We start from the raw sequence: 23,947 nt of genomic DNA on the forward strand, positions 1-23,947 counted from the left end.
GTGAATATTATGTGCATATATAAATGTTTGTTTAGCTGTACAACAAATTTAAATGCATATTCATACCTTTCTGTGATTTTCCCTCCTATTGACATGCATGTATTTAGATACACGTGTTTGTGCATTTGTATGTATTTGTGTATATATGAATATCTGGGAATATTTAGTTTGGTAATTATGCATGCACACCGTGCATCAATCATTGTGCTAAAGAAAAATTTTTGATTACCTGACTTAATGATGATAAACCTATTAATAGGTTGTAGAACTCACTCTCCATCTGCCAGTCAGATGTAAAAGAGAATGATTTGCATATTTAACTATAGCCTGAAAATCTTTATTAACATGGCTAATTCTTCTAGGATGGCTGAATAGTCTAAAATAGTCTTGTCTTTAAAGGCAATTGATCCTACCTTTTGTTTATAAGAATTATGTTAAAAAGGAAAAGGGGGGGGGGAGGTGGATTCCTGGATTATGTCTCATAATAGTACAGTGCAGGGAATAATACAGGATTTCATAATCTCCCTATATAATTTTACTTGAAATAAATTACTTTACATGAATCAAAATTGTCTGACTACATAAATCCCATATTCTATTGTAAAATAGTTTGTAATTTTTTTTTTTTTTTTACAGCTAGAGCAGGGGTAGGCAACGCACGGCACGCAAGGTGTCTTTGCATGGCACTCAAGGCTGCTAGCCAAACATGCTCTGGCCTATCAGGAGTCCCAGTGAAACTTCAGATATCTGCTAATATGAAAAGGTGGTGAAGGACAATCCTCAATTTATGCATTGAAGCACACAGAGGAAGTGATCTCAGATCACTTCATTCCAACACTTGTGAATGGGAATCCACACTGGAGTAGAGCGACCCGAAGCTGCTATTGCAGCTCCTGTACCTGGCCAGCCTTGTCCCCACTGGGACCCAGGGAAGCCACCCACACTGCTAGATACAAACAGAGCTGCAGAATAACCCTCCTCTCATACAAATAATACGAACAACCCACACACAAACACAACACACAATCCGCACCAACTCAACACAACTAACAACCCACAAACCTGCACACAACCCCACATGCAGCCTCATATGCAATACCCCAAACAGCCCCACACATACAAACACTAGTGATGTAGCGAACATGAAATTTTCTGTTCGCGTACGCGAACTTCCGCAAATGTTCACGAACCCGGCGAACAGCCATAGACTTAAATAGGCAGGCAAATTTTAAAACCCACAGGGACTCTTTCTGGCCACAATAGTGATGGGCCCCCACCCACCTGAGCGGTGGGTGGGGGCCCTAAACAAGAATAAGGGGGGGACCTAATGTCCTCCCCCCTGGCCCCCACCGCTGAGCGGTGGGTGGGGGCCCTAAACACAAATTGGGGGGGCTAATGTCCTCCCCCTGGCCACCACCCCTGAGCGGTGGGTGGGGGCCCTAAACAAAAGTAAGGGGGGGAGGACCTAATGTCCTCCCCCCTGGCCCCCACCCCTGAGCGGAGGGTGGGGGCCCTAAATACCAATGGGGGGGACCTATTGTTCTCCCCCCTGGCCCCCACCAAGTCTCTACATTTATCTGTCAGAAATCCACCAATCAGAGTGCTCTGTGTCATTTTACACAGCGTGGGAAAATTCTGTGGAATCTTCCCACGCTGTGTAATTTGACTCAACTGAACAACTTCAGCTTAATGAGGTTGTTCAGGTGAGTGCTACAGCTCCCTGCAGCCTTTTTCTTGTAAGCACTGTATTTTCTGAGAAAATGCAGTGTTTACATTGGAAGCTTGGAACACCTCTTGTTGCAGTCAATCAGACGGCCACCTGAGGGACTTCCGAGTTCAGAGGCCCTAAAAAGGCCTCACGTCTGACGTATTCACGCATGGGTGAATACTTCAGACGGGCTATCAGCACACAAAGCACTGTGAACGCGCTTTGTGTGCTGAGGCTGTCAGCACTGCTGTGGGAGTGGCTTCAGCTGACAGCTGAAGACCGAACTCACAGGGACTCTTTCTGGCCACAATAGTGGTTGAGGGGGGGGGGGAGACCTACTCTCCTTCCCCCCCGGCCCCCACCCCTGGGCGGTGGGTGGGGGCCCTAAAATTAAAAATAAAGGGGGGACCTACTGTCCCCCCCGACCCCCACCCCTGTGTGGCGGGTGGGGGCCCTAAAAGTAAAAATAAGGGGGACCTACTGTCCCCCCCGGCCCCCACCGGTGTGCAGCGGGTGGGGGCCCTAAATTTAAAAATAAGGGGGGACCTACTGTCCCCCCCGGCCCCCACCCCTGTGCGGCGGGTGGGGGCCCTAAAATTAAAAATAAGGGGGGACCTACTGCCCCCCCCGGCTCCCACCCCTGTGCGGCGGATGGGGGCCCTAAAATTAACAATAAGGGGGGGGGACCTACTGTCCCCCCCGGCCCCCACCCCTGAGCGGCGGGTGGGAGCCCTAAAACTGACAATAAGGGGGGGGACCTCCCATTAGGTCCTCCCCCCTTACTTTTGTTTAGGGCCCCCACCCACCACTCAGGGGTGGGGGCCAGGGGGGAGGACATTAGGTCCCCCCTAATTTGTGTATAGGGCCCCCACCCACCGCTCAGGGGTGGGGGCCAGGGGGGAGGACATTAGGTCCTCCCCCCAAATTTGTATTTAGGGCCCCCACCGCTCAGGGCTGGGGGCCAGGGGGAGGACATTAGGTCCCCCCTCCAATTTGTGTTTAGGGCTCCCACCCACCGCTCAGGGGTGGGGGCCAGGGGGAGGACATTAGGTCACCCCCCCAAACACAGGTTACCGGCTATGGGGGGATAATGTATAATAAACACAGGTGTCACGTCTAAACATTTGTTATGAAGGAACACAACTGCAGATTTCTTATAGTTTGAATATTTATTATAAAAAGTAAAAGGTATTGACTTTAATTCCAATTTACAGGTACTGTAGCTTTAAGTAATAAACGATAACTGAAGTCCACAATTATAGGCACTGCAGCTTTAAGTAGTAAACGATAACTGAAGTCCACAATTATATGCACTGTAGCTTTAAGTAGTAAACGATAACTGAAGTCCACAATTATAGGCACTGTAGCTTTAAGTAGTAAACAATAACTGAAGTCCACAATTATATGCACTGTAGCTTTAAGTAGTAAACGATAACTGAAGTCCACAATTATATGCACTGTAGCTTTAAGTAGTAAACGATGATTGAATCAGAAAGAGTCCTTTAGTAGTATTAATTAATTAGGTGATAAGAAGTTACAATAGCTGTTCCATAGACTTTAACTGAAGTAAGACAGATGCAGCTAACTGGAACAAAGTATGAGTTGAAGTTAGCTGTAACGGGTTTGTTTTAACGAAGGACCTTGGAGACAGGAAATAACAGCTTTGAGATGCAACGCTTATCACAGAGGTTTTACTTAGCTTCCGGCACATAGAACACTGGTTCCCGAGATCTCCTCAGAGGCGGTTTATCCTGAATGGTGAGAGTTCAGCTTTAGTCGTGGATGAGGAAAGGTGAAGGGAACTTGAAGTCTTCCAGTCCGGTCCGGTAACAGAGGCTTTCACAACGATGTTGCAGCCGGTTCGTGCGTACGGAACATAGTTCATTAATCCAGCGTCGATCAGCTGGTGCGGTCAGATTAAATAGGGAGACCGTGTCATAAAGAGGTGTGGCTAAGCTCCGTGGAACCAGGAAGTAAGAGGATACCATAATTAAGGCATGACAGTATCCCCTCCTTAATGAGCAACCTCTGGGTGCTATTGACTTGGCTTAGAAGGGTAACGCTTGTGAAATTTGGAAATTAATTTGTCAGCATGAACGACAGATGAGTTTTCCCATGTATCTTCATCAATTCCATATCCTTTCCATCTGATGAGGTATTGTAAGGAGCCACGATGGATCCTTGAATCCAGTATACTTTGAATTTCGTATTCTTCTTCACCCTGGACCAATATGGGATCAGGAGAAGTAGTGACATTTCTTTGGAAAGGGTCAGGATGATGAGGCTTCAACAAGGACACATGAAAAACAGGATGTAGCTTTAAAGTTGGTGGGAGTTTCAATTTAACAACATTACGGTTGATAACCGATATTATTGGAAAAGGACCAAGAAAAAGAGAACTTAACTTCTTTGATGGACGATTTGTAGAGATGTTCTTTGAGGAAAGCCAGACAAGATCACCGATTTTATAAGAAGGTGAAGGTTGTCTTTTTGTATCAAAAAACTTCTTTTGATTGGAGGAGGCCAATTCTAGATTCTCATGCAATTTCTTGAATAAAGAGGACATATGAGAGATTTGATTCGAATCGGAGAGATTAGATGAAGAAACAGTCTGAGCAGGAAATGAGGAAGGATGAAATCCATAATTGGATAGAAATGGAGTCATTTTACTGCTGGTATGAAAAGAGTTATTATATGCGAATTCTGCCATAGGTAACCAAGTTATCCAATCGTCTTGTAAGTGAGAGCAATAACATCGTAGATATTGTTCTAAGCATTGGTTGACTCTTTCAGTTTGTCCATCTGTTTGAGGATGATATGCAGATGATAGTTTACGTTGGATATGAAGAGTGGCACATAATGCATTCCAGAATTTGGAGGTAAATTGAGTTCCTCGGTCTGAAATGATTTCGTCTGGCAGTCCGTGAAGTTTAACTATGTTATCAAGAAATATTTTCGAAAGTTCAGAGGATGAGGGTAACTTCTTTAAAGGAATGAAATGAGACATTTTCGTGAAGCGCTCTACTACCACTAAAATGGTGGTATGATGATGAGAAGGAGGTAATTCTACCAAAAAATCCATAGAAATGGATTGCCAAGGTCGTTCAGGAATTGGTAAATTCAATAATTGACCAAATGGTTGATGATGGACATGTTTTGATCTTTGGCATACAGAACAAGATTTGACATAAGATTCAATAGTTTGGTCTTGACGAGGCCACCAATAGTATCTTTTAGACAATTCAAGGGTCTTTTTTATACCTGGATGACCTGCCAGAGGAGAATCATGAATAAATTCGAGTACTTTAATTCTGAAAGAGGGAGGTACGTAAATCCGGTCTTTGAAGTAGTAGAGACCGTTTTTCTTGGATAATTTAATTGATTTAGGAAGTTCGAGAGCATCTTCACTGAGATCTTTAATGTCATCAATAAGAGAAGATAAGATTCCAATGACTTTAGGCGAAGGAGGTTCAATTTTAGTGTCCTTATGGATCCTGGAAAGGGCATCAGCCTTTTTGTTTCTAGACCCAGGTCTAAAGACGATTTGGAAGTTGAACCGGGAAAAAAAGAGATTCCATCTTACTTGTCGAGCAGACAGTGTTTTATTGGAGTGAAGATATTCGAGATTTTTATGGTCAGTATAAATGATTAAAGAGTTCTGAGCGCCTTCAAGAAGGTGTCTCCAGGTTTCTAAAGCCACTTTGATACTTAATAATTCTTTTTCTCCTGTAGGATAATTCTTTTCGGCAGGAGATAATGATCGTGAGAAGAAGGCGACAGGATGAAGAGGTTCTTGAGGAGTTTTGTGTTGAGAAAGGACAGCTCCAATTGCAATTTCCGAAGCATCCGTTTCAAGGACATAAAGATATGAAGGATTTGGAAGTTGAAGAATAGGAGCTGTTGTAAACTTTCTCTTTAATTCAGTGAAGGCAGTTTGAGCCTTCTCGTTCCAATTGAAGGGATGTTTTTTAATGTTAAGTTGATTGAGTGGGTGAGCTATCTCAGAGTAGTTTTTAATAAATTTTCTGTAGAAGTTGGCGAACCCTAGAAATCGCTGAAATTCTTGTACTGTAGAGGGAACAGGCCAGTTGATACAATCGACTTTTGAATTATCCATACCTATTGAATGAGGGGAGATAACATAACCTAAGAAGGTTATTTCTTTGACGTGAAAATTACATTTTTCGGGTTTAGCGAATAATTTGTGGGTTCTGAGTCTGGATAACACCCATCTGACATGTTTTCTATGTTCCTCAGGAGTGTTGGAGTATATGAGAATATCATCTAAATAAATGATGACACAGACGTCCAATAGGTCTCTAAAGAGATCATTTATGAAATGTTGAAAAGTTGCAGGGGCGTTGCAGAGGCCAAAAGGCATCACCAGATATTCGAAGAGGCCATATCTTGTTCGGAAAGCAGTTTTCCATTCATCATTAGCCTTTATCCTGATGAGATTATATGCCCCGCGAAGGTCAAGCTTAGTGTAGATGGTAGCAGTTTTCAATCGTTCAACCAGTTCATTGATGAGGGGAAGAGGATAACGATTTTTAACTGTTATTTTGTTTAAGGCTCTGTAATCAATGATAGGACGTATAGTCTGGTCTTTGTTTCTTACAAAAAACATACTTGAGGCAGCAGGTGAACTAGAGGGTCTAATGAACCCTTTCCGTAGGTTTTCATCTAGATATTCTTTGAGAATTTGTAATTCAGCCTCAGAGAGAGGGTAGATGTGCCCAAAAGGTACTGGGGCACCAGGTATGAGGTCTATAGGACAATCGTAGGAACGATGAGGTGGGAGCGTTTCAGCTTCTTTTTTACTGAAGACATCTGAAAAGTCTGAATAACAAGAAGGTATGGTTGGTTCTTTGGAGATTTGAAGAATAGGAATTTGCTGTAAACATGTTTCTTTACAATAATGTGAGTTAAAGGTGAGAGAGAAAGGAGACCAAGAAATTTGAGGGTTGTGGTTCCTTAACCAGTTGATCCCTATTATAACGGGATAGAGAGGTGATGGAATAACATCAAATACTAGAAATTCAGTATGAATATGATTGGTGGTTACCTTTAGAGGGATGGTTTCATGAAGAATCGGTCCCGAGGAGATAAAGGAGCCGTCAATCACTTTAATAGGAACAGAAATGGTTTTTCGAACACAAGGAATTTTATTCTTTGTTACAAAGGTTGAATCGATGAATACCCCATTTGCACCTGAATCGATGATAGCTTCAGTAACAATTCTCACCGTATCCCACTGTATTACAAGGGATATAGGTGTGAACGGAGTGGTCGGTGTTGAGGGGAGTGCACTGAAGATCGCAGAGGTATAGGCTTGCCTACCGGCCTTTGTCCGTTTTAATAAGGGACAATCAGAAACCAGATGATCTTGAGAGGCACAATACATGCATAGGTTTAATTGACGTCTTCGGTTCTTCTCTGCAGGAGTGAGAGGACTTCTTATTACCCCTATTTCCATAGGTTCACTTAGTAAGGAAGTCTTTTCTGGAGCTTTTGAGGGAGTAAAAGGTTTTCAGTCTTTAGAATGAAAAAGGGCTTTTTCTGCCTTTCTTTCTCTTAATCTTCTATCAATGCTGATTGATAAGTGAATTAGAGCGTTCAAAGTAGTAGGGAGTTCTGTTCTAGACAGTTCATCTTTTACAGCTTCAGATAAACCAATTCGAAATTGGTTGCGCAATGTGATGTCGTTCCATTGCGTTTCTACAGCCCATCTTTTAAATTCAGCAATGTAATCTTCAACGGGTCTATTTCTTTGTTGTAGAGTTCTGATTGTTAAGTCAGCTGTAGCTTGTTTGTTAGGATCTTCATAGAGAAGAGACATGGCTTCAAAAAATTCATCCAGTGAGTCTAAGATGGGGTCATCGTTTTCCAGAAAGGAATGGGCCCATGACATAGGTTCACCTCTTAGAAAGGAAATAACCGAACAAACTTTAGTTCTTTCTGTAGGATAAGATCGAGGTTTCAAAGCAATTAATAATTTGCAGGTGTTGAGGAACTCCCTGTATTTTGAACGATCTCCAGAGAACTTTTCAGGGTTACATACAGCAGGATCACTAGCCGAGTGCAGAATAGTATGAGGAGTATGAGTTTGTAGATCTCTGACATAAGTGAGAATTCTTTCGTTAGTAACTTGCAGGTCTTGCACACCTTGGGCTAGTGTATCAACTCTTTGATTCAGCGTAGTTATAGTAGAATCGAAATCTGCTGGATCCATTACAAAGGCTGGATTATTCTGTCACGTCTAAACATTTGTTATGAAGGAACACAACTGCAGATTTCTTATAGTTTGAATATTTATTATAAAAAGTAAAAGGTATTGACTTTAATTCCAATTTACAGGTACTGTAGCTTTAAGTAATAAACGATAACTGAAGTCCACAATTATAGGCACTGTAGCTTTAAGTAGTAAACGATAACTGAAGTCCACAATTATAGGCACTGTAGCTTTAAGTAGTAAACGATAACTGAAGTCCACAATTATAGGCACTGTAGCTTTAAGTAGTAAACGATAACTGAAGTCCACAATTATATGCACTGTAGCTTTAAGTAGTAAACGATAACTGAAGTCCACAATTATATGCACTGTAGCTTTAAGTAGTAAACGATGATTGAATCAGAAAGAGTCCTTTAGTAGTATTAATTAATTAGGTGATAAGAAGTTACAATAGCTGTTCCATAGACTTTAACTGAAGTAAGACAGATGCAGCTAACTGAAACAAAGTATGAGTTGAAGTTAGCTGTAACGGGTTTGTTTTAACGAAGGACCTTGGAGACAGGAAATAACAGCTTTGAGATGCAACGCTTATCACAGAGGTTTTACTTAGCTTCCGGCACATAGAACATTGGTTCCCGAGATCTCCTCAGAGGCGGTTTATCCTGAATGGTGAGAGTTCAGCTTTAGTCGTGGATGAGGAAAGGTGAAGGGAACTTGAAGTCTTCCAGTCCGGTCCGGTAACAGAGGCTTTCACAACGATGTTGCAGCCGGTTCGTGAGTACGGAACGTAGTTCATTAATCCAGCGTCGATCAGCTGGTGCGGTCAGATTAAATAGGGAGACCGTGTCATAAAGAGGTGTGGCTAAGCTCCGTGGAACCAGGAAGTAAGAGGATACCATAATTAAGGCATGACAACAGGTTACTGGCTATGGGGGGATAATGTATAATAAACACAGGTTACTGGCTATGGGGGATAATGTATAATAAACACATGTTACTGGCTATGGAGGATAATGTATAATAAACACAAAAAAAAATAATACAAAAAAAAATGAATGCAGCTTCAGAATTAATCTAAATTGTATGCTGTCTAGGAGGTGGGAGGGTCTGGGAGGGAGGGTCTGCTGCTGATTGGCTGGGATGTGTCTGCTGACTGTGAGGTACAGGGTCAAAGTTTACTCAATGATAACGAATAGGGTGCGGACCGTCTGTGGCGAACACGCTATGTTCGCCAGGAACTATTCGCCGGCGAACCATTCGGGACATCACTAACAAACACTACCAAATACACAATGTATTCATTCACACACACAATTCCACAAGCAGCCCCGATATACAGCTCATATGCATAGGTATCCTACACGATACCACAAACTAGTCATGAACATATACAATATAATAGGTCATATACGCACAAATACAATAATACAAAGCAACTGCAGTATAACTAGCACAAGCAGAATATGGCAGCTTACACACCTCAATTTAAAAAAAAAAAAAAAAAAAAAACACGCTACGTGACCTCACAATCCTATTTCGGCACAGTGCTGCTAAAAGGTTGCCTACCCCTGAGCTAGATTGTGGATTTAGTAGTTTAATGTTTTAACGCAAGGCTTTTAAGTGTATCCTTTATTTCAGGTTGTAAAGATCTTTAGTGAAGATGGAACAAGCAAACTGGTGGAGGTTCTAGCAGACATGACAGCCAGGGACTTCTGCCAGCTACTGGTTTACAAAAGTCATTGCGTGGATGATAACAGTTGGACGCTAGTGGAGCATCACCCGCATCTAGGATTAGGTAGAGTACTGCCAAGGAAGGTGATCAACTTGTCTGGATCTTTGTTTCTCCTATATAGTCTGACATATTTTACTGAACAGATCCATTTTATTTAAGAAGTGTTTTGTGCTTGTGAGCAGAGGGAGGGGTATGTAAAATAAAAGTTACTCTGCATTTTGTATTCACTGCTAGCCTCATACTTGTAAATGTATCGTGTGCAACTCCATTGTTAAATGTTACCACTATAGTGTTTTGCAGTTTTTGTAGAACCTCATTATAAAGTCTGCCTCATAATTTGGTTCTTGTAATTTTCTATACAACTTTTAAAATGTATGTATTTGTTTAAGGAAGTTTCTAGGTTTTTAGTTGTGAGTGCCCTAGTTCTCTCCTTCCAGTCAGTGCGGAACAGGTTTAGAGGACCACTATAGTGTCAGAAAAACAAACTCGTTTTCCTGGCTCTATAGCATCTTTGGGTCCCCCTCCCGCCGGGCTGAAGGGGGAGGAAGGGGTTAAAGGCTTACCTTTCTCCAGTGCCAGGCTCCCTCGGCGCTGGGAACTCTCCTCCCTTTTCCAACGTCATTCGCTGAATGTGCCGCACGCGCATTCAATCGGTCCATAGGTGTCACGTCCTGCTCTGTTCTGTGGAGATGTCTGGCAATGGCTTCTGGTATCCAGTACTCTTCTTACGATTCTTGTTTAGTTTTTCTTGGTTTTTTGTTTTTTTATTCTATGTCTGGTTTTCTTTATGCTGGGATTTCTGGGTTCATTCCTATAGTCCGTCCCTGGATTTCCCAGTCTCTTGGATTCATTTAAATGTTTGTTTTATGTTGCCACACCCGTTTGTTTTCCATCATTCCTTTTTGTTTCAGTATCCTGCAGGCAGCTCCTCAAGGCTTCTGCCCTTTCTTGCAGGTAGTGCTGTATATGTATTCTTTGGTTGTTTTAGCATACATTAGGCAGTGTAGGACCTGCCAGATATGGGGAACATTGGCGTTGTTGGCAGGCTTATGCAATGTATCATCATATAGTGTGACTAAATCCCCATGATTATCATATATAATACTTAGTTATTGTTTTGCCTATGTTATCTTGTCTTGTTTCAGTCCATGTCCAGTCCTGTCCAGTCATGCCCATGTTATGTTCATGTTTTCCTCATGCCTTGTGTATATGTTCTGGGTTTAGCTTTCTATCCTTCTCTGGTTCTGGGTTCTATTAGTTCTGTCTTGTTTTCATGTTTGGTGCCTATCTCTAGTCTTGCCTTGTTTCTAGTACTGGATACAATCTTGCTGCAGAGCCTTCCTATTCAGCTCCTGGGAGGTTTGCTTAATTTCCAAGCTCCTAGTTCCTGGTATCCGCTGAAGCTGATTCAGGGTCTTGGTATGTGGCTGCACAAACGCTGGTGCTCAACCCTGCACCAGACCCTGCTAATCCACATTCACTCTGTGACTCCTACTCTGAATATCAGGCATGCTGGGTCCCGGTCCTGCACCGCCGCCCAGACACGGTCTGGGTCCTGGGCACCGGACCGTCACCGTGACTATAGGAAAGCATTTCTTAATGCTTTCTTATGGACGTCCAGCATCTTCTCACTGTTAAAATCACAGTGAGAAGCGTGGAAGCGCCTCTAGCGGCTGTCAATGAATCAGCCACTAGAGGCTGCATTAACCCTAATGAAAACAGTTGGAGTAAAATTTTGCCTGGTCTGGCATTCAGTTAAACATCAAGTCTTCCTCCTTGTTTCCAACAAAGCCAATTCATGTGACATGTTTATCATACCTACATTTAGTTTGATGTGAAGTAACTCTATAAATTATGTACGCATACACATATAAACTCTGGTCCATCTACTTTAACAAATATTTATTCAGAGACAAAACAACAACAACATGCCAATAATGACACACAATCTAACAAACTAAAACAACAACCACCACAATCTAACTAACTGACAATACAATGCAATACAGCACATGGGCAATTAAAAATGGCCAAAACATCAAAGGTACTAATGCAGTGCAACTATTCAATCTTCCCCTTTTTATCACCAATACTTGAAACCTGTGCAGAAACAAAGTTAAACCTATAAATGCTACAATTTGCAACAAAATATTTTCTCAGTCACAATGCACAAATTCAAAACAGTTAACAAAACACATATGTATATTTGTTTCAACAAAATGAATCCTATTCTATAAAGTCTCTAGCTCTTAGATTATGTATCAATGTGGTCTTATTGCGCCTCACAAACATTTGTTATAGAAGTCGCCTATTTAGTGGTCGCCAAAATGTGGAAGGGTACCAAACTCTATAAATCATGTACGCATACGAATATAAACTGTGGTCTGTCTACTTTAACAAATATTTATTCAGAGACAAAGCAACAACAACCTACTAATGACCCACAATATAACTAAAACAGCAGCAACCACAATCTAACTGACAATAACAACTAAACCTTATAAAGTTCACCATGATAAAAATTAGCCCGTGTCTGCTCAGTAGCACATCCAAGAAGGAACAGGAAGGAAAGATAATATAGGGGACGTGGTTATATTCCTGACAAGTCTGTAATTGGACAACCACAGAAAATATGTGCCTCTTTCATTACAATGGGGCAAGTTGGGAGCACATAAGGCCACTGAAATGGATTGTAGTAGTTATGGCGAGAGATGATAGTTGCATGGACCAGCACCATTTAACGTTGAGCATTAAATAGAAACAGATGTGAGATATGTCTTTGAGAAGGAAGTGGCAAGATTTGGTGATTGACTGGACATGAGGGGTGAAGGAGAGGCAGGCATCAAAGAGAACACCTAGGCAGCGAGCCTTCAAGGTGGAGCTGACGGTAGCACCATTAACATGGAGGGTGACAGAAACAGAACTAGCAACACGTGAGGGAGGAAATACCAGAAGTTCTGTTTTGGACAAGTTGAGTTTAAGGAAGTGAGCAGCCATCCTGTTAGAAACAGCAGAGAGAATGTCAGAGCCACAAATCAAGAGGGGCGACGAGAGAACATTGTGTGAACGAACATAGAACAGCAGAGAGAGTGAGGTTGCTGGATGTATTGATAGGGGAAGGTGAGAGATACAAGATATCTTTCCTGATTGTAGGAATCTTCTAAGTGAAGAGAGTTGCAAAGTTTGTGGCAGTCAAGTTGGCATAAAGAGGAGGAGCAACAGGATGAAGAAGCGTTGAGTGTGAAATAGACATTTGGGTTCGCAGTAGACTGTGGTTATTAGGGTATTGATGTAATTTACTTTTGCAGAGGAAAGAGAAAAGCCGTAGGAGCGCAGCATAAATTTATAGTGGAGAAAATCAGATGCAGAATAAGAATTTCTCTGGAAATGTTCAGAAGTTCTGGAACATTTTTTGGAGGTATGGGGTCAGCTTGGCGTGCCAAGGTTGTAGTTTGGGGCGCTAGCTGCATTTAAGTGTAGGAGTAGCCATGATTTCTAGTTGAGAGTAGAGCGTGGAATTGTAGGAGGTTTGAGATAGAAGGTGTTGATGGAGAATTGCTCTAGGTCCTTCCTCTACTAATTAAGGCTATCCTATACTTAATATAAGGCCAGGGACTAATGGAAGTATTTAGAAAACTGGGCGGATTAGATGGGCCAGACAGTTCTTATCTGCCGTCACATTCTATGTTTCTACAAGGGTTACTAAACTGGTTCATGGATTGCAGGATAAAACTTACAAGGAAAGGCTAAAGAATTTTAACATATAAAGCTTGGAAGAAAGACAAGACAGGGGGAAAGATAGAAACATTTAACCCCTTAAGGACACATGATGGAAATATTCCATCATGATTCCCTTTTATTCCAGAAGTTGTGTCCTTAATGCGTTAAATACATAAAGGGAATCAACACAGTAAAGGAGTAGTGTATATTTAAAGGAAGAAAAACTAGCACAACAGGAGGACATTGTCTTAAATTAGAGGGGCAAAGGTTTAAAAATAATTTCAGAAACTATTGCTTTGCAGAGAGGGTGGTGGACACATGGAATAGCTTTCCAGCATGCATGGGTTAGGCATAGGACTGTGGAGGTTTCTGCAAGATTGAAGTGTGGTGTAATTTGGGTAAGGGGTATGATGCTTCTAAAGGTCAGCAGATGGTGCTCAGAGGAAAAGGGGACATTGGAGACATTAGAGGAGTTACAGAAATTGGTGAAGACGAGATCGAGATAATAAATCTACACGTCTTGCTAGCCATTTTTAGATATAACCCCAACGAAAAAATGCATAATTAAATTTGTTTGTTTTTATTGGTGGTATCCCTACTAAACAATGATTTTTACTTTATTTTGCTTTTTAATTTTTATATATTTTTTTTGGTTTTGTATTAGGGCAGTGGTGTCCCTTTAGGTTGGGTTCGTTAGCACTAGCAAGATTTGCATGCTTGTTTGTGAATATGAAGTTGTGTTTTTTTTTTGTTTTGTTTTTGTTTTTATAATATTTGTGCCAAAAACAAAATTGGGTAACAAATGAAGTTACCAGATTAATGTAATAAACAATCTAATGCGTAGACTTATTTCTAGCAAAGGCAAGCTATTCTCCACAATTCTAACTAGCTAACTAAATTGGTCGGTAAGTGAGGCGCATGCGCACCAGTGCAGGTCTATGATCGGGGAAATTTTCCCTCAACATAGATGAGAGGGATTCCCTCCTCTGGTGCATATGTCTACGTTCGGGGAAATTTCCTCTAACACAGACAATCGCAGCAGAGCAGGGAATCCTTCAAATCTATGTTTTGGGAAAGTTTCTGGAACCTAGATTAGATGGATTCCCTGCACTGCTGCATTTTTCTATGTTTGGGAAATTCTATCCCCAAACATAGATTAGAGGGATTCCCTCCTGTGGTGCGCTTGTCTATGTTGGGGGAAATTTCCCTGAACGTAGACATACGCACTAGAGCAGGGAATCCCTCTAATCTATTTTCAGGAAAAAAATTATTTTCCCTTCAGATTAAAGGGATAACAACAGGGATTTCTAATCTGATGGAAGAAGCAGGCAATCCCCCAAACCTTTTTAAAATACCTAGACCATCTGGATACCAAATCCGGAGGTCTATAGTAAGTACTGAAGTAGGAAGAGTGGGATTACCAAATCAATTAATGATAGGACCGTAAAGAGTCTTTAGCAAAAATAACAAAATAGGTGGTCAAATCTTGCCACAATGGCTCACCTCAAACTATCTTGGTCAATGGGGTACTTTATAGATTTGTCTTAAGAAAGCTACAGATATTAGACTTTAATCATGGAAGGTCAATTCTGATAGCTACAGACAGCAGATAAGCTTAGCTCCAAGTTGCTAAGTAAACTATTGACTAGAAACACTGATCTTAAGGCTGGGAGCAGACTTAGTTGCAAAGCTCTATAGGCCCCAGCTAGCGTCTGTGGAATTATCTAAATAGAGCCAACAGGATTAAAAAGTAGTCTTGCGGGGGCGGAGCTTGACCACCAGCCTGCACGGACGCCATGCTTGCGAGCTCCTCAGCACAAACACCCAAAAACGCAAATAACCCGAAAGCGAGAGCCCATCCTGACCTCAAAAGCAGCCAGCTACAACGAGCATCGACTCCTGAGGCGATAGATGCCCTTTTTTCAACAAAAGACCCAGCCACGACGGAAGCGGAGAACTGGGGCCTACCCCGCGTTATCCCTCTCAGGCCTGGAGACGCTGCTCACGCGGCAGGTGAGCGACGGCTACCCTCACATCTCGCCCGACAGCCCGGCCCACATGCCAGCTATGGGCCGCCGCTCGCAGAAGACCACGGCGACGGATAACAGGGATATCGGGACTATGTTCCAGCGGCCAGCACCACCCCAACCCGCTCCTTCATAAGTTCAGCGGCCCGTCACTATCACGCGGCCCATTGCCTCCACACACCTAGACGAGCAAACAGGGGCTGAAAGATCGGTAGCCACTCACCCGATGGCGCCTGCAGATCCCGCCGACTGCACACCGACTACCAGACATGACCTGAAGGTCCTGTTATCGGACTTTCATAAGATACTGGCGAATGAACTCGCTCCCATTAAAACAGACATGAAGGCCATCACGGACCGGGTACAGGCCTCGGAGAGAGATATTGCTGATATCCAAATGCAGGTGACCGAGCTCCAGACTACGGTGCAACAGGTCCGGTCCCAGTATAGGGCCATCACTGCTCAAATCACGGCCATGGAAGACCGCCAACGCCGCACCAATATTAAAGTAAGAGGCATCCCAATGACAGTTGCGGTAGACGAACTACCCCACTATGTCAGACGATTGCTAACTTCCATCCTGTCCCAGGCGGTGGCCAAAAAACTAAACATTGCGGGAATTTACCGCCTACCAGGTCCTGCGGGAGCATCCACCATGGCGACGAGAGATGTCATTCTCCGGTGTGCCACAGCCCACGACAAAATCCTGATCATGACGGCGATTAAGGGAAAAACACCTCTACGATTTGAAGAGGCATCCCTGACATTCTATCAAGACCTCACCAAGGCAACTCTCCTGTGGCGTAAAACGCTCACGCCTGTGACCAGCACTCTCCGCTCAGCCAACCTGACCTACAGGTGGGGAATGAATGGATCCCTGACAGTCACCCTGAATGGCAACCTACATACACTCACCTCGATAGAAGACGCAACACCGTTCCTGACGGCCCTGGGCCTAAATCACTCACCGGAAAGCACACAAGCGAGAGCACCCAACCCCACTTCCACTTGGGACCCGATACACGCACCAACCTTCATTCCGAGATCGTCAGTTGCGGGAGCTGTAGCACCAGGAACAAGCTCAAGAGACGACCCGACCTGAAGGACTACTTGCCAGACGGGTGACCTGTTTGCCCGGCCTGCCGGCCCTTAACTTTTAGGACTGTCTGATTGGGACTTTATATACGGCTCTCAACTGATGATGCTTTAATCTATGTTATTACTATCTTTCCCTTCCCTTGTTCCAAACTCACCTTTGCGTTTTTGTACCCCACTCACACAACCTCTGGAGACATGACAGTCCCCAGGCACTACAGCTAAGGCTGGGGTCTCCGCAGTGGCGAATCCCCTCACAAATAGAGAGCGTTAAGCTACTGCCGCGCACAGACACTGAGGGAAACCCGAACCCCTTCACATACCTCCCCCCCCCCCGCTACTCCCTAGGTAACGAGTAATCAAACCCAATACACTCGGTGACTAGACGCCCCATAACTATAAGGCCTTCGCTCACCCCCCCCCAAAGGGATACCCAGCTTTTGGGCCAACACAACATATATAATAAAACTGCATCACACGTCGACACTGGTCCACAGGCTGACCATTACAACCGCAGGGCCCCATGACCACAACCTCAGCGTATGGTATATTCACACTCGTAGCAGCGAGGATACATCCCTACTGAACACCCAACGTCTCATAGACGACTCACCAGCTGTTAGGACTCACACAAAACACGCCTAGCATGTGAATCAATCCTCTTAATATAACAAATGTACACAAAATATGAACCCTCTTTATTGGTCTATCATTTAAAAACGTGCAGCACCATCATATGCCACAATTCTCAAGCTTCTCGAATTAACTGTTTGTAACTGTTGCGGCATGGCAAACCATGTATACAAAAAATTATAAAATGAGGCTAGCAAATGTTACACGGCATTGTATTACTCCCGACTTGTATGAAACTTTATTGTCTCCCTTCTTACATTCTGTACCCACAAACTTTTATGCCTCAATAAAAAAGAGATTTACAAAAAAAAAAAAAGTAGTCTTGCAAATAATCAACAGCTCAAAACTGCAAACATACCCACACATATGAGGGCTAGATAACTGTAATGAGACCTACTTGTAATGTCTAAGGCTCTCAGTATATCTTACCCATATTATGTGAAAAAAAACGGGGGGGAAATTGAAACAGCTTGCAGGACTGTAGTACTAAGTCTAAGAGAATATAGTTAACTGCTCCCAGGCAACATGTCCAGTGTGATGAGGTGAAAAATAAAGAAAGTGAAAATTAGAGTGATCTAATGTGTAGAACCATACTTAGATTGTTGGTTACCTACACATAGTGACAGTGCCCTAGTGAAAAAATAAGTGAAAGGAAAGAGAAACCCGACGCGCGTTTCGGTGCTTTCTGTAATGCACCTTCGTCAGGGGCTGGAGGGAGACTGACCTCAAGTCTCCTTTTAAATGTGTGCTAGTAGCTGCTTATACCTGTTGGACCAATCAGAATCAGGCATGTGACTACATTTGGGCGTCAAAAAAAAACAAACAAACAAACAAAAAAAAAAAATGGGCAGTCAGAGAGCTTGCCGTCTGACATCAGCAGCTGAGTGGTTTTAACTGTTGTAGTGCCGAAATTTATCCTTAGAGAATGGATAGCTTCTGGCTATTGGGGCTACTACTGTGATAATTAGTAGCATGGGAGACCATAAGCATATATGATCTTTGAAGTGGTATTGTGATTTCTGAGGCATTTCTAGTATTCATGCCTGTACTGGTGAAGTTAGTTATTTGCATGCTGCTTAGTGATGCTATGAATTCCTCACATTGTTGCAGCTATAATTTGTGTAACTTAGTTTTGGGATAGGGTTACATTTTATTGATACTGTAGCAATATACCATTTCTGCAGCAAGAAAACCTAGCCGGCAAAATCAAGAATGCTGTTTTGTGGTCAAATACAGTTCGCACAAAATGAAATCAAACCCGTATCAATTATTTAAACTGACTTATTATATGAATAGACAATGTCAGGTTTAGAGCTGGATACATTTCGGCAGTAATGAACTAAGTCACAGACTTCCGTCCCTAGACACATATCAGGAATCTGACGATTCCGTTCTGACAGAATACCGAGCAGAGGTGTCTTTGCGATACTTACTAGGAAACGGTGTTAGCTGTGTCTTTGATTATTAGAATAGTTATATGCTGGAAAGCATGTGATTATTAACTAAGCTCTGAAGTCGGGAAAGTAGTGTGTAGTTGATAGATTATCGCATTGCAGCTAATAAATTGTAATTGCCTAAAATACACAGATATCTATCCCTATTATAAGAGGAAAGATCAAGGGCATTTCTGTACCCAACAGAAGGCAAGAAGGAGTAAAGAGTCTCGTTACATAGTACATTTATTACACATTACATTTGTTGGTTGCGACATTCGTGCGTTTGTAGTCTGTTTAATATTTTTCATTTTGGTTTTCATCTGTATGTTGTGTCTTCTGGGTGTTTCTGTGCGTAACCGTTGCTACGACTCTAGGTCTAGGGTTTGGGGAGAGGGTACAGAACGAAAAGGGAAGGAGCAGGGATGTCCTATCTGTTTCCCCCCCTGTCCAAAGAAGTTTATTTCTAAACACTTTAAAGCACTCTTTGCCATCAATGAGGATCCTGTGTGCCTCCTGGATGCTTTACCTTCAGTAGACGTCCCTATAGCTCAACTGGGAAAGAAAACCACGTTACCTATTCTTCCTTAAAGCATCTCAATACAAAGCACTGATTGCAGGTACCTCAGTGGCAAAGGCACAGAAACATTGGCTGGAAGAATTAGAAAAGATTTATGCGAGTGAATCGAAAGAAGATCCAGTCAAGTTGTTGCAAAAGATCAAGATGGCATCTGACTTTCTAGTTGATTCCTCTTCAGAAAGTCTGAAGATCTCAGCTAAGACAATGGGTTTATCCACGGTGGCAAGAAGAACAATTTGGTTAAGAAACTGGTCGGCTGACTCCAAATCCAAAAATTCTTTGTGTAACCTTCCATTTGAACCAGGCAGACTTTTTGGTTCTAAACTGGATGATCTTTTGAAACAAATGAAGGATGGTAAAAAGGCTTCACCTGAAGATAACCGGAAGCAGAATTGAAATACAATATTTTTTAGAACCCAATCTGCTTACAGGGTTCCTTTCGGAAGAACACTTACATGGGTCAACAAAGGAAGTTGTTTGATTACAGTAGAAAATATATTTCTCTGACAAAAGGGATATAAATTTGACACCATTCCTGTTGGAGGAAGACTCCCTCATTTCCTGGATTACTGGCAGAAAACTACCTCCGATCGCTGGGTTCTTTCAGTAATAAGGAAGGGTTACTATATGGATCTATAAGAGATCCCAAAAAGAAAATTCTTATGCTCTGCAGTCCACTTGCCTGCGACAGAAAAAGCGCTAATGGGAGAAGTGTCAAAGCTTCTTCAAAATAATGTCCTATTAAGTGTGCATCTAAAAGACAAATTTCTGGGCACTTATTCAAGACTCTTTTTGGTTCCAAAGCAAGATGGTTGTTTCAGACCCATTCTAGATCTCAAGACCGTCAACAAGTTTATTCTAAAAAAATAAGTTTTGTATGGAAACAAAGTCCGCAACTCATATTATTCAACCAGGAAATTGGCTGATTTCTCTGGATCTAAAAGACACCTATTTACACGTTCCCATCGCAGAACCTAGCAAAAGATTCCTAAGGTTCGCTATCAACTTCCAGAGTTGGACTCTTCATTGCCAGTCCAGAACTCTTCCCTTTGGTCTGTCTTCAGCCCCAAGAGTGTTCACAAAGGTTCTGGTAGTCATTTCAGCAGATTTAAGGGGGAAAGGCGTCAATGTAATCCCTTATTTAGATGACTGGCTTTTGATTGCAGACTCCAAAGAAAAACTTTATCTAGACCTCAATACGGCTTTAGACACTTTAAAAAATCATGGTTGGTTGATAAATTTTTGGTAAAGTCGGAATTGGTCCCAGCTCAAAGAATTCAGTTCCTGGGTCTGATTATAGACATACTCGCTATGAAGATCTTCCTTCCAGAAGAAAAAAAGAACAAATATTGCTCTGGCTATTCAGAACCTCAGAGAAAGAAGTTAGTGCTCCATCAGAGAAGCAATGTGTTTGCTGGGTCTTTTCACAGCCTCTATCCCATCAGTCAATTGGGCAAAGGCCAGAATGAGACCCCTTCAAATAAACATTTTAAACTGCTGGAACAGGCAAACGTACAGCTTGGACAGGCCTATGAAACTCAACAGTCAGGCGCTGAAGAGTTTTCGCTGATGGACTTCGTCCTGTTTCCTGCAAACAGGTCTCTTGTTCCAAATTAAATCGGTCAAGGTTTTAACAGATTCCTCAGGTTGCGGCTGGGGTGCTCATTTGGGAGAAAAGAAGAAACAAGGAGTTTGACAAGTAAAAGATTTAAGAAGTTAATCGAACTGCAATGAACTGAAGGCTGTCTGTCTGGCTCTCATTGCTTTTTGGAATCAGATCCAGAATGTCCAGATCAGGTAAGACAACTCTACAGCAGTAGCTTATATAAACAAACAAGGAGGAACAAGATTGACGGGTTTGGAAGATATGTGTTCCAGAATCATGCTGTGGTCAGAGTTCCACCTTCTGTCAATTTCAGCGGTTCACTTAAAAGGAAAATTCAACGTACTGGCAGACACTCTAAGTCGTCAACATTTAAAGCAAGCAGATTGGTCCCTTTCTTCCCAGATCTTCAGCCAAATCACAAAGAAATTCGGTTATCCAGAAATAGACCTTATGGCTTTAAGATCAAACAAGATAACAAGACAATTTGCATCTCTAAACCCGGCAGACATTCCCAGAATTCTACAGAAGATCAGGATAGAAAGGGTGAGAATAATCATAATTCTCCCTTGGTGGCAAAGAAGTTTGTTCTCCGTTTTCCTAAATATACCTGGATCAACCTTTTGGAAACTTCCTCTGTCACTAGACATACTGGAACCACTTCCGACTCTGAGGAAATTCAAATTGACGTCATGGTGTCTGAAAACCAGATATTAAAGAGAAAGGGTTTGTCTCCTGATGTTAAGATTTTGATGGCTGCTAAAAATGAATCTAAATGTATTCCAGAATATGGAAGAAGTTTTGTTCTTGGTGTGTTAGGGTCAAGGGAAATCCAGTATCCGCTTCCATTCCAAACATCCTTAGTTTCATTCAAATGGGCTTTGCGAAAGGTTTGAAACCAGCCACACTCAAAGTCCAACTTTCAGCTATCAGTTTCTTTTCGTTCAGATGTTTGGCTTCAAATATTCTAATCCACCAATTTTTCAAGGCGCTGTCTCGTTTGGTTCCTACCATCAGGGAAACTTGTCCTCCATGGGATCTTAATTTGGTTTTATTAGCTCTTTGCAAACCTCCGTTTGAACCTCTAGAAACGTCTTCTCTGAAGGTTTTATCATTCAAGACTTTGCTTTTGGTGGCCATTACGTCGGTTAAAAGATTGGGAGAACTTCAAGCTTTTAATGCAAATTTTCCTTTTTTAGTCTTCCATCAAGACAAAGTAGTGTTAAAGCTGGATCCTTCTTTTATCCCCAAATTATATTCTTCCTCTACCATCAATCAATAATTGATTTTACCTACTTTTTGCCAACAGCCTTTTAATGCGTTAGAAGTTAAATTCCACTTTCTGGACGTTAAGAGATCTCTACTACAGTACCTGGAAAGTACAAAGGCCTTTAAGAAATCTAACAGACTTTTTGTCTTGTTTCATGGTCCTAGGAAAGGTTTGATGGCTTCGAAAGGATCTCTGGCCAGATGGTTAAAAGAATGCATTCGTCTGGCTTATTCCTCATGCAACGTTGCTGTGCCTTTCTCCATTAAAGCTCATTCTACCAGAGCTATAGCCACATATTGGGCCCTGCGGGCTTCAGCAAATTTGTTCTTCAGCCACGTGGTCATCTCTTCATACGTTTGCTAAACATTACAAATTAGACATACTGACCTCGGAAGACGCAACTTTTGGGTGCAAGGTGTTACAAGCTGTTGTAAAATGAGTCCAGCGATTAGGGGATTGATTTGTTTATCCCTGTTGTTAAGCACTGCCTCAAATCCGAAGGGAAAAACAAACATTTTTACTTACTGTAAATTTATTTTTCATGAAGAATAGAGGCAGCTCCCCCCTCCCCCCCCCATGTTCTAATAAACTTAAGTTTGCAGTTACCCTGCTTTTGTATTTTCTGGGGCTGTTTGAGGTATTCAGCAATTTATAGGACGAGATGTAATTGGGGGAGGTATTTAAAAAAAAAAAAAAAATAGGGGATTGCCTGCCTCTTTTTTCCCTCCAGATTAGAAATCCCTGTTGTTAAGCACTGCCTCTAATCTTCAGGAAAAATACATTTACGGTAAGTACAAATTTTTGCTTTCCCGAACATAGACCAGTTCTCTAACGTGGCAAATCCATTGAATCCCCATGCTAGAGAGCTGGTCATAAGTGTGAGCCGTCGCAAAGTGAGGACCACCTGTAATGTGAATGTAGTAAGAAGTGTGGAACACGTGATATTATATGGGTCAGTCATTGTGATATCACAATCTTTTCACGTTACAGCAGCAACATGTCAAGGAGCTGAATCCTGTTCAAGTATATAATATTCATTATCTTGATAACTATCCTGTGCTGTAGCCTTTGGTTTTGGCTCATGTAGATCATTGGCATATTTTTTGCCATTTAGAGTACTATTAATCGTTTAAAACAGGCTTCCCCAAACTCCGGCCCTCCAGATGTTGCTGAACTAAAACTCCCATGATTCTCAGCCTATCTATTTCATTCATAGAATCATGTTGTAGTTCAGCAACATCTGGGGAAGCCTGGTTTTAAAATCTGCCCACATCTTTTGCTATCATACAACCTCATAACATAACACCAACTGTATGCTTTATTTTAGCTGCAATGCATTCAGGCAGCAAACTTTATTTCTTCACTATTCCATAGTTTTTTTATATTTTGGACTTCTCACTTCAGATGACTGTCCCACTATTCCTAAGACTAACTAATATAGGTTTTGTTCCATTACAATATTTTCCTACTTTGGGAGATAGAAATGTCTCTTTACTTGGAATTCTATCCTTTCAAACCTGTATTCTGCATCTAACAAGTCTTGGCACTCCTCTTCAAACCACATTGAGACAATTTTTTTTAACTGACCCAGATGATTTTCTTTTGTCACTTAAATACATATTTAAAATTTTCCATCACAATATGATAGTATGCACTTTTTTCTGCCTTTACCAGTTTGGTTTTGAATTGACCAATTATGCACATATCTATGGCACAGTTTAGAAATACTTACTTTTGATACATTTCCTTAAATGTGTAGCCTTCTTCATGCAAAGTTATTATTTTACTTTTACTTTCACTTTCTGTGTGATCAGTTGCCTATCACGAAAATATTAAATCTCACCTTCTCTTCTGGCATATTTCCTTTACTATTCAAGCATGCAATCATAACGTTGAGTCTTTAAAATAATACCC

General features: G+C 41.9%; 1 protein-coding gene across 4 annotated transcripts in view; it reads left to right on the top strand.

Moving 5' to 3' along the window:
• LOC134608848 (growth factor receptor-bound protein 10-like) overlaps window positions 1-23,947 on the top strand; it is a 568,153-nt gene that overhangs the window by 223,209 nt on the left and 320,997 nt on the right. For all 4 annotated transcript variants that reach the window (XM_063452029.1, XM_063452030.1, XM_063452031.1 and 1 more), the window contains one exon: window positions 9,579-9,735. In XM_063452029.1, coding sequence (XP_063308099.1) covers window positions 9,579-9,735 — 157 coding nt within the window. The remainder of the gene's footprint in view (window positions 1-9,578; window positions 9,736-23,947) is intronic.

The sequence above is a fragment of the Pelobates fuscus genome, chromosome 4, assembly GCF_036172605.1.
Source record: "Pelobates fuscus isolate aPelFus1 chromosome 4, aPelFus1.pri, whole genome shotgun sequence".
Classification (NCBI taxonomy): domain Eukaryota; kingdom Metazoa; phylum Chordata; class Amphibia; order Anura; family Pelobatidae; genus Pelobates; species Pelobates fuscus.